The sequence below is a fragment of the Asterias amurensis genome, chromosome 10, assembly GCF_032118995.1.
Source record: "Asterias amurensis chromosome 10, ASM3211899v1".
In the NCBI taxonomy this organism is placed as follows: Eukaryota; Metazoa; Echinodermata; class Asteroidea; order Forcipulatida; family Asteriidae; genus Asterias; species Asterias amurensis.
Window position 1 is genome coordinate 7,165,276 of NC_092657.1, and position 16,865 is coordinate 7,182,140.

The following is a 16,865-nucleotide window of genomic DNA, read 5'->3' on the forward strand; positions in this document are numbered from 1 at the left end:
CAGAGCGAGTTCGAGTGGGCACATTTTAGTCGACCCGTGGTTGACTACTGTTCCCCTCTGCGCTCTACACACGTTCGAGTGGAACATGCTGTTGGGAGCAGTGAAGAAACTATGGGCTCGAGGCCGGTTCCAAATGGTCAACCAGCCTGGGCTCGGGTGCAAATGGTCAACCTTTAGTTTATATTGTGCACGCTCGAACTTGCTCCTATAGATGTCTTTGAGCGAAGAACTTGACCGTTATTCCCCCTCCCCAGTGCGCAACCGACAAGTGAGCAGCACAACCCAATGGGCAGTCTAGTCTGGCACCCCGTGTTCGCCCATGCGTTTTTAGGAACAAAATGGCTTCTAATCGCAAATTGTCGTAACTCTCCCAATATAGTAATTTCTTTTCAAAGCGCGGTTAGGGCCGAGATTTGCATACATTGCTCCCATTGGCTTGCGGCATCTGTATTATAATATCTCCACAACACCATATCACATAGTTTCTCGCAAGGCAAGTGTTCCCCTATTAAAACTATTTGTTTCAGTCTGCATTCCTTGCTCTTTGGTCTCAGATATAATGCTGACCCTGCAAAATGACTTACAGACTGCTGGTACACGTATCATATGCAGGTGAAAGCTGGTCTTGCTCTGGTTAGGTTTCTATATATCAGGGGTATAATCAAAATAAACTAAAATCAGTGATTCAGTTTGCTGAAAACCAGATGAGAAAAAATTGTTCCTCGACAGTGTTGTGGGCCCAATTTCATCATGGCTCTTCTGGATCTGCTCACCGCCAAATTATGCGCTTAGGAGCATCATTCTCCGCTTACGTGCTAGCGCTGAATTTTTGCACTGGCTTTATAAGCGTAGAATGCCTAGTAACGTAGAGTAGGCATGCGCATCAGCTAACATTCCCCCGTTAAAGACCATGGACATTATTGGTAATTGTCAAAGACCAATCTTCTCACTTGGGTATCTCAACATATGCATGAAATAATAATAATAATAAATAATACTAATTACAACATTTATAGAGCGCTAAATAATAAACCTGTGAAAACTTGAGCTCAATAGACCTTATCGCAAATACCAATGCGCAAGCGCAGACTGTTGAATGAGGTGCATTGTGGGATAGATATGCATCAAATTTTGCTACCAGCTAGACCACAATGCACCTAATTCCAAGCTTTACGCGCGCGCCCCGGTATTTGCGAAATGGTCTATGGACCCTTCCCATGAAATAAATGCTAATTACATTCACGCATGCGTACACCCTGTTGGTTGGCAAACGCCATAGAGTTGTACACTAAGCAGACGCACAATCGCGTCTGCGTCACGCAACCATTAGCCGTGTACAAAACAGCGCGATGTTCCCTCATTTTGCCATCCAAAACGTTAGTGCGCACGCGCTATGTGCAATTTACATAATTCATGGGAAGGGTCTATTGGTCGTCGAAGTTGCGAGACAATAATGAAAGAAAAGAAAACTACTTGTCACAAGAAGTTGCGTGCTTTTAGAGTCTTGATTTCGATACCTCAAATTCTAAATCTGAGGTCTCGAAATCAAATTCGCAGAAAACTACTTCTTTTCTCGAAAGCTACGTCACTTCAGAGGAAACCGTTTCTCACAATGTTTTATACTATCAACCTGTCCCCATTACTCGTTTAATACCAAGTAAGGTTTTATGCTAATAATTATTTTGGGTAATTGCTGTCCACTGCCTTTAAAGTCATTATACACTTTCGGTACAGAAACAAAATAAAGTTCACAGATTTACAAATAATTTACAGGGTTTACAAAAGGTAATGATGAAAGACTTATCTTGAAATATTATTCCATGAAATGCTTTACTTTTTGAGAAAACATTAAAACAATGTCAATTCTCGATAGCGAGAAATACGGATTTATTTTAAACACATGTCATGACACGGCGAAACGTGCGGAAACAAGGATGGGTTTTCCCGTTATTTTCTCCCTGCTCCGATGACCGATTGAGCCTAAATTTGCACAGGTTTGTTAATTATATATAAGTTGTGGTACACGAAGTGTGGGCCTTGGTCAATATTGTTAACCGAAAGTGTCCAATGGCTTTAACTCGAGAAATAGCCTTAACGTAAGCAAACAATTCCCTTTCGCAAGCGTCAATTCTTTGCTGACGCCAAGCAGAGCCATACAATTGGGCCCTACTTGCACGACAGGTGTCTTATTTCGGCACTAGCCGTGTAAAGAGCGTAGAATGCTAAGCACCCCCCAAAACCGGGCTAGAGATAATAGTTTTGTAAAGTTTGGAACCTCCCTAATATCTTCCGTCTTAATCGTGAACGGTCTAGGGTGCCAAACATCATTTACAGGAGCAGTCAGTATTGCATTTCTTGTTAGTGCATAATACGCATGTAACTTTGATTAAACAAATTTAATTAAAATTGACTGGCTCCTTTGGTACTTTGAAAATGTGTATACTTTATTTAAGAGGGTTACCTGGTTACAAAAATTTGTTGTGACAGTGATATAAATTCTACTATCAGGGCCTGTTCACACATACACTAGTGAAAATAGGGCAAAAACGGTAATTTCTAATTTATGCAAATTATTCATATTTCCCGTACTTTTTTTTTTATACGTTTTTTATACTTTGTTTTGGAGGGCTTCAAGAGACTTTTGCAGCAAAATTTTAGGTACAATCGTAATCAGTTTGACTATTATCAGAGGGCGTATGCATGTGGGGGAAAAAAGAGGCAAAAACGGCAATTTTTTCAATTAATGTAAGTAAAGCATATTTCCCCTGCTTACTTTTTACGTTTTTGACATGTTGTTTTGGAGGGTTTGGAAAGACTGTTGCAAACAAAACCACATCTATTGCTACTTTGTCAAACAATAGATTGGCTAGACTATTGCTCATGCCCACAACTAAGGTTTTGTTTTAATGATAGGACCCGCTAAGATAAATAATGTACGTGACGGAGTAGAGATTCCAAACAATGTTTGAATACACGCCAATCGTTGCATACATCCCCATACTTCGGGGCAATTGGTTGACCATGTATTGTGTCTGGAAAACGCAATTTCACTTGCTGTGATGTTTAATTCAACTTTGAGTGTTTGTTTTTTCAACGGTATAGTATTACTTAGTTATAAGCGTACATATGCGTCTCAGTGGCGCTCGAGGCGGCTTAAATGGAAGGTACACGTTTGGTATAAAACATTGTGATAAACGGCTCCCTCTGAAGTAGCAAAGATTTTAAGAAAGTGGTAATTTATCACTGAAATAATACAAGACTTCTAGCCAGAAGTATTTTTCTTTCAACAAGGGTGTTTTTTCTGTCAACATTTTCTCGCAACTTCGATGACCAATTAAGCTCATATTTCACAGGTTTGTTATTTTATGCTTATGTTGGGATACACCAAGTGAGAAGACTGGTGTTTTACAATTACCAAACGTGTACCTTCTCTTTAACAAACGTTTTTTTTTTCCTGCAAGGTATGTTTGTTGGACTATGTTTGATGCGAGACCTATACTTCTTTTACACAGCACAATGTAATAGTTAACAAGGTGCTGCTTCGCAATATGCTGCCAATGAGACATACTCCTTTTACACAGCACAATGTAATCGTTAACAAGGTGCTGCTTCGCAATATGTTGCCAATGAGACATACTCCTTTTACATATCACCATGTAATAGTTAACAAGGTGCTGCTTCGCAATATGCTGCCAATGAGACATACTCCTTTTACACAGCACAATGTAATCGTTAACAAGGTGCTGCTTCGCAATATGCTGCCAATGAGACATACTCCTTTTACACAGCACAATGTAATCGTTAACAAGGTACTGCTTCGCAATATGCTGCCAATGAGACATACTCCTTTTACACAGCACAATGTAATAGTTAACAAGGTGCTGCTTCGCAATATGTTGCCAATCAAGCATGACAGCGTGTTTTCAAATAATGAGGCTTGCCTGAAAGGATCACATTGTCTTGGATCGGAAGAGTTGGTCTATAAAAAAAGCGTTTGAAACCGTTTGTAATGAAATGTATATAGTTGGAAAGATGTTTTAAAAGAAGAATAAAATGATCCAAACAAATATCACTCAAAACTGCACGGTTTTTATTTTACGTTGCGAATTAACACGGTCGGCCATTTATGGGAGTCAACTTTTTGACTCCCATAAATGGCCGACCGTGTTAGTCGACGAGGTAAAACGAACCCCACGCAATTTTGAGGCATATTTGTGTAGGTCATTGTATTCTACTTTTACATCTTTCTAACCAATCAATTTTATAACAAATGGTTACAAACGCTTTTCAAAGACCAACTCGACCGATCAAAGGCAACGTGTTCCTTGAACTTGTGACTATACTTTTTACCATTAGCGTGGAGCACCGGTTGAATGCATCGACAACGTTGAAGTATATGCCTTTCTTTCGTTCCTACCATGGAGGAAGGAATATAGAAGGAGCTCGAACGAAGGGACATCAAAAGTCGAACCTGCGGTACCGCGGTCGTTTAACGACACCTCGTAATCACCGACATACCTTATACAGACAATGGGCGACCTGGCGTATGTGAGTTTGCGCGTGCGCACTTGGTTCTTCACTCAACCATGGTGTCGTGTGTCATATGGATATAATATCCTGGTGTCATGTGTAGGATAACAGGAAAATTGTTCACAATCAAAAACTTTTTTTTTTTTTAAATCATCCATCCAATTTTTTAACATTAACACTTACACTTCATCGTGTGTTGACACTTTTCAAGTTTTTGGTTTTACGTTGCGAGAGACAGTCCGCCATTAACAGTGCTTGTGCATGCACGACATTGGAGCAACGTCACATGTTTTCACACCTTTCATTGGTTGGTATTTTATTGAATATTCAGAAACTAGTACGGCGTGCAAAAAAAAAAAAATATTATTCAATTACTACTTAACAAATTTAATTACGTTTTTGTCCAAAGGCATTTTGGCTACTATAGTAGAATCCAGAGATATCATAAGGCATGAAAGTAAAACACCCCACCCCCCCCCCCCCCTTGAAACACACACTTCATAACAATCCGTTTTCCACCATTTCAGACCAGTAATGTTTGGTTTCAGGAGATAAGAAACCAATCTATGATATTTTCGCTTTAATGTAGACTAAATATTTATTACGCTTATCGGAATTTATTACAGTATTCAGTAAATCAAAAAAAAAGAAATTTGGGTCACTTTCACTTAAAATATTTTAATATTTTCCCCATATTGGCACACCATAGAATCCCAAATAGTAGCCACCACACGTGATGGCACGTGATCCATCTAGTGACGAAATGCAGAATGAAACTCAATCTAGCAGATAGTAATTTTTTTTTTAACATTTGAGGTTGGATGATGTTTCTTTCACTCATTTGAATGTTGGCATAATAATGTACTAGTGATTAGTACCAAAAATCAATCATTTTATAAATGTTTGAGCATAACCAACGACAGGAAACGTTTTTCTCAGCATGATTAAGTCTGATGAAAATACAGACCATGAGTAAACTGCATAGCTTCTGTCACCGGCTGCTTGCACAGTCTCGCGGTAAACGGGAATCAAAGTTTGGGACCGAAAACATATGAGGGTCGATAACGTATGACGCTACGATACAGAAAAACAACTTTTTTGAGACCTGATAAAAATTGTGTACACTTGTGCTCACCAAATCGAAAAACACAATCGAATACCAATATCCCTCGTGTGCTAATACCCAACTTTTGAACCACCGCTAGTGACCGAAAAGTTAAAAAGAATGAAAAATATGCCATGATGTTTCAGTGAAACACCACAAATGGTAAATGAAACCGTGTGTATTCACAATTCTTGTCTCCAATGATTCAACTTTACACGAAGGCAACGGTGCAGAGCGGCGGTACCACACGTTCTGTACAAAGAAATCTAATCCTGCTCGTTAATCGGCCGTCCAGCTGGAGGTCTCCTATCTTTTTCCACTGGTTAGACGGGGGCATTTTCAGGGTATTCTTTTGTTACTCGGCGGTTTTGCGGGTCGTTCGAGCTCCTTCTATTCCTTCCTCCATGTTCCTACCAAAGCTATGTTTATGTATGCGTTCATTAAGCGCTCCTTGCTAGACATGTTGTCATAACCAAAGCAACATCTTGAAACAAGAGTTACACAAATGAGGTATATTCATGGTACTAACAAAAGCGCTCCCACCATACAAATTGCCGTAACCTTGGCATTTTAATAATCGCACCGGTTTTGGGTGTGTGTGTTAGTGCTGTTAATTGCAAATGAACGCAAAACATCAATATCTTAATTTCCCTGGCATGCCCTAATCAAGCGTTTCAAGCGTCTGGCTCTCGTCGCTTCTGATTGGATGTGTTGTAGTTTATGTGTATGTTTATTCATGACTCAATGCTAGTGTTGGCCAATCAAAGTGTGCGCAATTTAGCAGTTGAAACCAGAGTTACGCTTGCTTGTGAAACAGAAACAGGAGATATCATAACTGCTCTGTGCTGCAACCATTGGGTAGACTTTATCTCTCTGAAAAGAACATCACTCGCACTATGAGATATATCACAACTCCTTGGGTCGACTTTATCTCTATTTGAAGAAGATAAATTGTACTTATTTATCTCATGTCGTGTAAACTGCCACTGTGTGTTCATCCGCGCCAAACTGTTTCGTTTTAAAGGTATTTGAAAACTGTTCTTCGAACTGTTCTTGTGATGAACTTCTAAAGTGTTCCGCAAATATCTGCGGCAGTGAGAGGATAGTACAAAAATTGAAGGGAAACATAAAGGTTTTAGCGACTTCAATCTAATAAACTCTGTTTAGAGAAACCTGTTTAAATGTTTTAAAATATATTATGTACACTGAATTTTGGGTCGGTTTGAAATGACCAAAACATTGATAAATTCGTTAACAACCTAATTTGTGTAAAGAGCCAACGCAATTGCATACATTAGCATCAATATGCTGAGTTGTGTATTCTTGATATTAGCCACTGCATTGTTGGATAGCTGTTTTTTCAAAGTGGTTGCATCTCAAGAAACGCAGTGCTATACATTTATAAGTCACCACTCCTCCTGTCCGGAGTCTTGGCATCACTGGGGAGACTCTTGCTACAGGATCACCGAGTCCAACGTTCCCTGGTTCAAGGCTAGAGACGAGTGTGGTAAGCTGGATGGTGTTCTGGCCGCACCCAGCTCAAGTCAAGAAAACAATGTAATATTGGACTTGATTGAAAATAATGAAGAAGTATGGATCGACTGTAATGATCTAGAGGTGGAGGGAACATGGGAATGCAGAGAGGGTAACGTGGAAGTCTCCTACAGAAATTGGGGTGAAGGTGAACCCAATAATTACCTAGAGAAGGAACACTGTGCCCTTATTTCTAAGATGTATGGAAATAGGCGCCAGTGGCTGGATGGGACATGCAATGTAAAGTATTCAGCTGTTTGCAAACTGCCACGCAAACCGATCCTTCACGTGTGATATGGGCCAAATCAAACTACGCTGGATTAAACTCTAATGATACAATGTTGTGAGTAAACATCTCATTCATAAAAATGCCACCTAAGTCGAGTACTTCTACCAGTTCAACAGTCGGACGACATTCTAATACCATATTAATGTTCTTTCTGGCCGAAGCGAACGAGCAGCAGGGACGCCTCAGTCGAAGGGTAATAAATGAATTAAATTCACAGAATGACTACTAAAAAGCAAACTTGGTATCGCCTCATTATGTTTGAGGAATCGAGATGAATAAGCTTGAAGTTATTATCATTATGAGAGTCTATTACGGTTTTTGATACCTTTTGTCTCTGGCCATGATATGAAACACACCCACGTGAATGAGATGTATTTAAATCAGTTTACCTGTAGACGTTTCAGCTTCAATAGTCGTCAAGTTGTTAAGAAGAAGTAAAATGTTTTCAGGAAAGTCGCGTTAATCTGTTACATGCCAACATAATTTTCTCCCGATTGCGAAGGAAATTGTTTCCGTGATTTTATTTTACTAAGTTCTCAAGAACTACAGAACCTCAGCAAGCATTTTCAAGGTAAGCACTATAACAGCACTATCTTTCAACATTAAGTAGATTGTAAATCTGTGGACGTTTTGCGTCTTACAAAGAATTTCTAAACCTTTCAAACCAATCATTATTGTTTCCCCATGCGTTTCCACATAATGTGTATGGAAGGACACATAATATATAAAAAGTCAATGTTTTTCTTCGTGGATCAAAAGAACAACGAGGTATTGCTTGTGGCTGAAGTTGATTGATCAATACCGTCTTAAGGCACCTTTGGTAGTTAATGTCAAAAACCTGCATTCTCACCTGGTATATCCCAACATATTTTGCATAAAATAACAAACCTGTGAATTCAATTGGCCTCAATTGGTCATCAAAGTTGAGTAATATAAAAGAAAAAACACACTTGTTGCACAATATGGTTGTGCTTTCAGATGCATAATAAAATGCTTCAGCTGAAGTCTTTGATACTAAATTGAATGAGAAACTACTTCTTTCTCCAAAACTATATACGCAACTTCAGAGGGAGCCGTTTCTCACAATGTTGTAATCAACAGCTCTCCATTGCCAACTACCAAGTAAGTTCTTTTGCTGAAAATTATTTCGATTAATTAGCAATAGTGTGCAGTGCCTTTAACGAACCTCCATTGTTTCTGGATTGTCATGCTGTTTAGCTGGTATTCATGTTATTTAAAGTCCCCTGGAAGTGGTATTTTTTCAAAATAAAGCTTTTGTCACTAATATATGTGTTTTGATGAGTGGAATGTGAATAAACAGTTAACTAAGGTTTTAAAAAATCAGTTCTTATGTTATTTACAAAATTAAGAGTAGACCCAGACCCGAGAGGGCGCTGTTCGTGACGTCAATCGAAGCAGACTTTGCCTGTAATGCGTAGAGTAAACACAATTGCAAAGTATTTGTGCGGACCAAGTCGTGAGTTTGTACGTTTAAAAAAAAAAATGTTTTTTTTCCGGCAATGCCGACCAGGTGTATTGCTGCTGAATGCAGAAAAACACTTTTTGAAATGTACCAACTCACGACTTGGACGTACATGTACTTTGCACGTGTGTTAACTATACGCATTGCAGGCAAAGTCTGCCTCGATTGACGTCACAAAAGGGGTAGGCGGAGTCAGCCCCCCAAACAACTTTATATATTTTTTAAACATATAAATCGTGACAAACAATTACTAAAAAAAATGTTTTATTGTTCGTAAGCATATACTCTTATGTTTGAAAGAAAACAAATTATATTCCCAGGTGACTTTAAGATAGATGACATGACACGCTATGGCAATCGTGCTTGTTCGGTCATGGCTCCGACACTTTGGAACAAGCTACCCATTAATAAGCAAATTGTTGCTGAAAACCCATCCGTTTTGCCAATCTGGTTATGGTGCTTGAAAAGATACATATTTAGCGTTCTATAAATGTTTTGATTGAGATAAGTGTATTGGGTTCAAAGTGTACGGGACCAGCGTGACCAACTTAGTGTACGGGACCAACTGTACGTCTCAACCAGAGGACGATTCCTTTTACGAGTGTCTTGCTGAGAACTGATGACCGGGACTCGAACTTAATCTTAGAAACCCTGCCCATTGACCAGGTGTTATTAACTTAAAGAAATTTTCTGTGTTCAGAAATATTTTAATTCGCCATAGACGCACTTCGCTGTGTTTTAATTGTATTTATTTATTTATTTATTTGTGTTTTAATTGTATTTATTTATTTATTTATTTATTTGTTTATTTATTTATATTGTTTATGGGGCGAAATAGACAAGACACAATTCGTGATTTTTTTCGACTGGGGTGGGGTGGGAATGAACATTATAATGCGCCACCATTTGTCGATGCATGCACAGTGTCCCCCAAAACAAGATAATTATTGTGCATTATAATTTACACTTCGTATCTTTATAAAGAGCTATTTTTTAATTAAAATTGAGGCCCTCTATTTTAAACCACACTATAAGTTTGCATAACAATTTCCAATAAATCATGTCCTTGGTTGGGAAGATGCGCCCAGCTCTCCCTACTCTTATCTTGAACATGTTAAAAGTAAGCGCAGCCGGGTCATGGCCAATAATAAGCGGGGCAAAGTCGTAATGGAATCGCCATTATCGTACATCAAGCAGCGTAGTAGCATCGTGGTAAAATCTCCGTGGTCGTAAAAAACGCAGCACCGTCGGCAACCATTTCGAAGTAGAAAACCGCTTGGTCGGCAATGGTCTCGGTGTTATCGCCAGTAATCGTAGTGCAGTGGCAGCCAGTCAGAAACACTTTTTACGTAGAAGCAGGAAAGTTGGGCGCAGTCTTTAATTTGCCAAATATCGCTGGATTTTGACGGCGATCATACCCGACTTGATATTTGTTGAGATCGGGTTGATTGGCATGATCTTCGTAGGGTCGTAGTGTTGTGTAAACGGGGTATTAGATTGGTTGCATGTTGATGAGAAAGCTTAACCTACAAAATGTAGACATGAAAACACATAGAGAACACAAATGGTCCACACAGTGTTGGAAATTGAACCAATATGTGGGTTTTACACACAACCGCACATTGACTGATGAGTGTTGAACAACAATTTCCATAACAAGTGTCAAGAAATTGTTTTGCAGTTTTTGCAAATGAAGGCGATAATTATTAATATACCTTGTGATGCTTTAATTAGGTGTTTTCTTTATTTTTCAAGTAAGAGGAAATTGCATTGTACCGCACACCAAGCAGAAAACAATGTTACCGAATACGAGCTGACAAAGAAAATGGGCCAGGTCTATTGCTCTTTCCTAGTATAACAGACGAACCATACTTTTTAATTAATTACAGGAAAAATATTTACTATATCAATTCGGGCCCATTGCAAGCCCCGTTTATTGTTGTCTACTTCCGTCCCTCGTTCGCTATGTTTTTGTTTAGTTTCGGCTTTCAATAAAAATTACCTACGCTCACTTAACACAATTAGCCAAACAATCCAATTAGTTTCAGAATTTTAAACTGGGTGTTAACAATACTTACACGTGTTAAAGCAATTGAGGCGACGCGCCGTTAACCCAGCCTCCAGGTTCATGCATGACGCATCATTGTTTTGTTGTGCGTAGTTTGCTTTCGTAAGCTCAAACTCAGAAATATTGGCGAGCCAAGAAGCATTTTATCTCCATTACGACCCGTGACAAGCAATTGGTTCATGAACAGTTATCTGTAGCTGCAGAAAAAAACGTAGCATTTGACAAAGCCTCCAATGAAAACTGAATAGCATTTTTAATGGAATGCTGACGCTGTCTGTTTAAAACCAAATGACTAACCTACGCGACTCTTAATGGCAAGCATACTCGTATAATGTTGCCAGGGATAATTTAAAGTCATTGTAGCTGATGATGATTTATTTTCTCACTGCATAACCTGGAGTTACGGCTGCGAAACTTTATCTTCAAAGTGTTGGTAAGCATTGATATGTCGTCTCTAGTTTGCTTTATATTCTTGATGGCTTTGCTAGAAAGCTACTGTTTCAAAGTGGTTGCATCTCAATACCAGCAATGTTCTACTTTTATGAGTGACGACCCATCCTGTCCGGAGTCTTGGCATCAATGGGGAAACTCATGCTACAGGGTCATTGAGTCCAGAGTAAGCTTGTCGGAAGCTAGAGACAGGTGTAGACAATTGGGTGGTGTTCTGCCTGTACCAAGCTCAAGTCAAGAAGATGCGTTTATCTATACTTTGATTCCCAAGGGAGAACTAGTATGGCTGGACTGTAATGATCTTGAGTTAGAGGGGAGATGGAAGTGCAAAGAGGGCAACGTGGAGGTCTCTTACAGAAACTGGGATACAGGGGAACCAAACAGGCATAACGAGCACTGTGCGGTTTATTCTGGAAAGGCAAGTCATAATGGATGGCATGATGTTGAATGCAACCGTCAAGAGATGGTGATCTGCAAAATGGCATTCAGACCTGTTCTTCACGTGTAACACTAACAGTCACCATGGAGGTTACTCATGAAAAAATGTTGTGTAGACGCTGAAGTGCCAATCATTTTTTGATCATAAATCGACACTATTGGCTTTGGTGATATAGCTACATGACCTTCTAATCGACATCGTTCGACGAAAGTCCGTTCGTCTTGAATCAGCCTTAATGACTTTGACAGTGCTCTACTGCTACAACTCTAACTAATGATACACCGTTCTTGGATAGCGCTATCATACCATTGTGACGCTGCCGGGAGCGTTTCACTGCGCTCTATGCAAGGTATGCGGAGCTACACAAGTTTGTTTCCATTACGCATGGGCTAAAATAAGTGAAGTAGCGCTTGGAAATCAACTATACAAGTCAGAACACACTGGAGTGAATTCCTTCCCTCAACGATACGTGTTCTGGACACACGGGACCAACCAGAGGACGAATCCTAAGTCAATGCTCAGAACTTAAGACCGGGACTCGAACCTATACACTCAGATACATCTAACAATGAGTCAAGTGCTCTTGACAGCTCGGCTATGACACACCGCGTGTATCTGTATTAAAGTCTTAAAGGGAAGGTACACGTTTGGTAATTGTCAGAGACCAGTCTTCTCACCTGGTGTATTCCAACATAAAGCATCAAATATCAAGCCTGTGAAAACTTGGGCTCAATCGGTCATCGGAGTTGCGAAAAAAATTATGAAACAAAAAAACACACTTGTTAAACGAATTTGTGTGCTTTTTAGTTGGGAATAAAAGAATTCTTGCTAGAAGTCTTTTACTATTTTAGTGAGAAAATACCTCTTTCTCAAAAACTACACCACTTCAGATTTCTCACAATGTGGTTTACTATCAACTGCTCCCCAATACTCGTTACCAAGTCAGTTGCTATGTTAATATTTGTTTTGAGTAATTACCAATCATGTATATCTTTCCTTTAAGCATCGTTTATTACAGCCTCAATTATTGTGAGGTACATTTTGGAAAAGCATTGACATTGGGCGACATTTTGAATGTCATAGAAAAAAAATCATCAAAACGTTTTCATGAGTGAAACATCAGCGTGGGCTGACTGTTAATACCGATAGACGGATGGGACTAGGAAGTGAAGGTATCGTGGAGATGGGCTACAGACCCCAGGTCCTCAAAGGAGTAACTACATGAAAGCTCACGATTCGATGGTGAGTGATATTAAATAGACTACAGTAACTGAGAACCCGTTTTAAGCTGCACTACGCTTGAAATGGGACTTTATTATCTCCAGGCGACTCAATGTAAAAACAAAACAAATCAAAGACACTGTAATGTCGATTCAGTGCAGCCGTATTGGCTTATATTTAAGACTTGGGGATTAATCCGACAGCTTGCGCGCAGAGTATGGCTGCAAAACCAATCATTTCAAACCAAATATCTTTAGAGTTACTAACGCCATTGTTAATTCTTTTTGATAAGTCACGTCGTCATAATCAAGCTAGGGTTGAAACAAAGACCACAAGGAAACAGGAGCAAATCTGATAATCAATTGGTGGTGTATTCACAAACTGTTTATTGATCAACCGCAATAATATTAGATCACACTGTTTTACCATATCCGTTCGTGATCAAGAGATGGCATGCAACACAAGTGGGCCACCATTAGAGTATCTATTATTAAACTTTTGGAGTTATCCTTATCTCTGTGGCATCTGGGTAATTAGACTTGGGCACAAAGCGTAAAATGTCTGTCGACGGATAGTAGCGTTCTGACTCTCTCCACGATTCCCGCGAAACTGCTGGCCCCGCGAGACTAAACTGCTCTCGTGGGAGCAGTGTTCGATCGCAGAAACCTGAACCATTACGCCACCACCACGACTCGACTATCTCACCGCGATAGACCATTAACGACTTGTCCGCAAGAACTGTAAAATCTTACGTTGAAACACCGAGTTTTGACAAAATAAGAGGGTACCAGACTACTGCTCTGACGTTCGTTCTCTAAACCGTATTTCAAATGCACATATATATGTTGTTCATACACCGGGTTCGAGGTTGTCAAGCAGCTCCCTTAAATCAATGGTAGTCAATGTAGTCTGGGTACCAAGGTATCATGCACTAGTACATCGGTTGCTAGGCTGTCGTTGAATAGTCCATTGAGTAGTTACTTTGGTAGGTGACGTGTACAAGAGTTAAAATACACAACACCATGTGACACGCTATCGGCCAATCAACAGATAGAATCAAAGGAAGGGGTGTTATGTTACATATAGCGATACTGTAGGTGACGTCAGTCGTATAGATAGTTAAATGAAACAATAACCAATATTTATTAAAATCTCTGTTTTGAGTAATGTTTCAGCATACGGCGGGGTCTCAAAGATTGTAAAAGTTGAAATCATGAAATGTAATACATTGGTGAAACTTCGATTAATGACCTTTATTAAACAAACAACGAGCACACCTCTCGTATTTTGAAATGGCTTTTGTGCTTCTTTTTTTTTAATCAGTGATTGAATCGGTTTGTTTATTTGTCATCTTTGTAAGTAGTTGCTGTAGCTATAAAGAACATTGTGAGTTGGTATAAGGTGTTTGAATCAGTTCGTTGTCTAATTTAAAGAGACACCATACAGTTTGATTAACACTTAGAATGTCACTTTGCCGAAACTAGTTATGCACAGCAATTGATATAAATATTTAAGTATTAAAGGCAGTGGACACTATTGGTATGTGTCAAAGACTAGCCTTCACAGTTGGTGTATCTCAACATATGCATAAAATAACTAACCTGTAAAGATTTAAGCTCAATCGGTCATCAAAGTTGCGAGATAATAATGAAAGAAGAAAACACTCTAGTCACACTGAGTTGTGTGCGTTTAAGATGGTCGATTTCGAGACCTCAAGTTCTAAACTTGAGGTCTCAAAATCAAATTCGTGGAAAATAACTTTTATCTCGAAAACTACTCCACTTCAGAGGGAGCCGTTTCCCACAATGTTTTATACTACCAACCTCTCCCCATTACTCTTTACCAAGTGAGGTTTAATGCTAATAATTATTTTGAGTAATTACCAATAGTGTCCACTGCCTTTAAGCATTACCTGTTGAATAAAATAGTTAAACGATTAAGAATGCTGGACGAAAGAAATGTGAAATTCACAGCTCGGCCTTTGTCTAATTCCATGTACAAATTGATACTAAGGTTTAAAAAAAACACTCTAAAAACTTCCGGGTCAGAAATTGACCCGGATTTTGGTCCAGGGGGCCAGACCCATTTATGGTGTCAATGTGTCCCGGAACATTTCCGCTTTCAACCAAATTTCTGGTCACATTGACACGGATTCCGACCCATATTGACACGGATTTTGGGTAAAACAGACTCAGAAATGGGTCTGGACCCCTGGAACACAAATCCGGGTCAATTATGACCCAGGGGTTTTCAGAGTGTAAAATCTTTCAAGAAACCAGACTCGGTCCACACCCTCCCATTAGTTAACTTATTAAAAACTTATAGTTAGGTCTCAGAAAGAACCTGACTCATTTCTAAACCAAACTGACCCAAAATCGACTGCACTGTGATGAAGTCTCTGGGAATGGATGTAGAAAGATCAGGCGCTTCAAGCCATTATACACTTTCGGAACAGAAAAAAAAGTTCACAGATTTACAAATAACTTACAGGGTTTACAGAAGGTAATGGTGAAAGACTTCTAATAATAATAATATGTTAATGCATTTTTCTGGTAGTACATTTTAATTAACCATGCTGTTATTACATTAATACGTGTGACAGTCTATATAAACCTTGACATGTGGCATGTGTATTATAGTCCGTGATACATAATTATACAGTCTAGCATATTTTTTTTCCAATTAATTGGTTAAATTTGTTAAAGCCATTATACACTTTCGGAACAGAAAAAAGAAAAAAAAAATCACAGATTTACAAATTACTTAGAGGGCTTACAGAAGGAAATGGTGAAAGACTTCTCTTGAAATATTATTCCATTAAATGCTTTACTTTTCGAGAAAACATTAAAACAATTATCAATTATCGTTGTCGAGAATTACGGATTTATTTTAAACACATGTCATGCAAAACGTGCAGAAACAAGGGTGGGTTTTCCCCGTTGTTTGCTCCCGACTCCGATGATCGATTGAGCCTAAATTTTCACAGGTTTGTTATTTTTTATATCAGTTGTGATACACGAAGTGTGGGCCTTTGGACAATACTGTTTATTGAAAGTGTCCAGTGGCTTTAATTGATAATTACCTACTACTAAAGGATTTCTGAAAAAAAAATGAACAATTAAATACCTTAATGTCACTGGAAACTATGGGTAACTATTCGAAACAAATTGTTAGCATAAAAACTCGAGACCTCAGCTGAGGTCACGAAGTCAAGCATCTGAAAGCACCTTGTGCGACAAGGGTGTTTTTTCGTCCATTACTCTCTCAAAACCTCGACGACCATTGAGTTCAAATTTCACAGGTTTGTCGCGCTATGGAAATCCTGCGCCCGATCCTAAGACTGAGGCATAGAGTTATATACTACTCTATGGTCTGAGACCATATTGTTAATATATATAGCTTTATGTCTGAGACCTAAAAACGGTGTCTTTTTAATGATCGCGCGTCAAGATTATCGGCCGACTTTAACTCGGCCTTTATGCTACTCTCACACTTAGGAACATGAAAATTTGAAATTCGCGATGAATTCGCCCAAAACTTGCGGTTGGAAAGTAAATATGTTCTCGGTCGTCCCTCAACCTCTCTTTACTAATATCTTAAGCATGATACGCAAGCTTTACAAACAGTACCATGGCTTACCAATGATACCGAAGGAGATGGAGATTTACAGTCTTCTCAAAATTTGCTAAAACTTAGAAAGCGCTTCGTATTGCTGCTCCCACAGAGTGGCGCATGTTATTACGAAGA

At 39.1% G+C, this 16,865-nt stretch overlaps 2 protein-coding genes across 2 annotated transcripts; both read left to right on the top strand.

Moving 5' to 3' along the window:
• The first annotated feature begins 6,940 nt into the window (after window positions 1-6,940).
• LOC139943472 (low affinity immunoglobulin epsilon Fc receptor-like) lies at window positions 6,941-7,462 on the top strand. The gene has a single exon (XM_071940282.1). The coding sequence runs from the start codon at window positions 6,941-6,943 to the stop codon at window positions 7,460-7,462; it is 522 nt and encodes a 173-aa protein (XP_071796383.1).
• Window positions 7,463-11,483: 4,021 nt separating this feature from the next.
• On the top strand, window positions 11,484-11,966 carry LOC139943473 (perlucin-like). The gene has a single exon (XM_071940283.1). The coding sequence runs from the start codon at window positions 11,484-11,486 to the stop codon at window positions 11,964-11,966; it is 483 nt and encodes a 160-aa protein (XP_071796384.1).
• The last annotated feature ends 4,899 nt before the right edge of the window (window positions 11,967-16,865 follow it).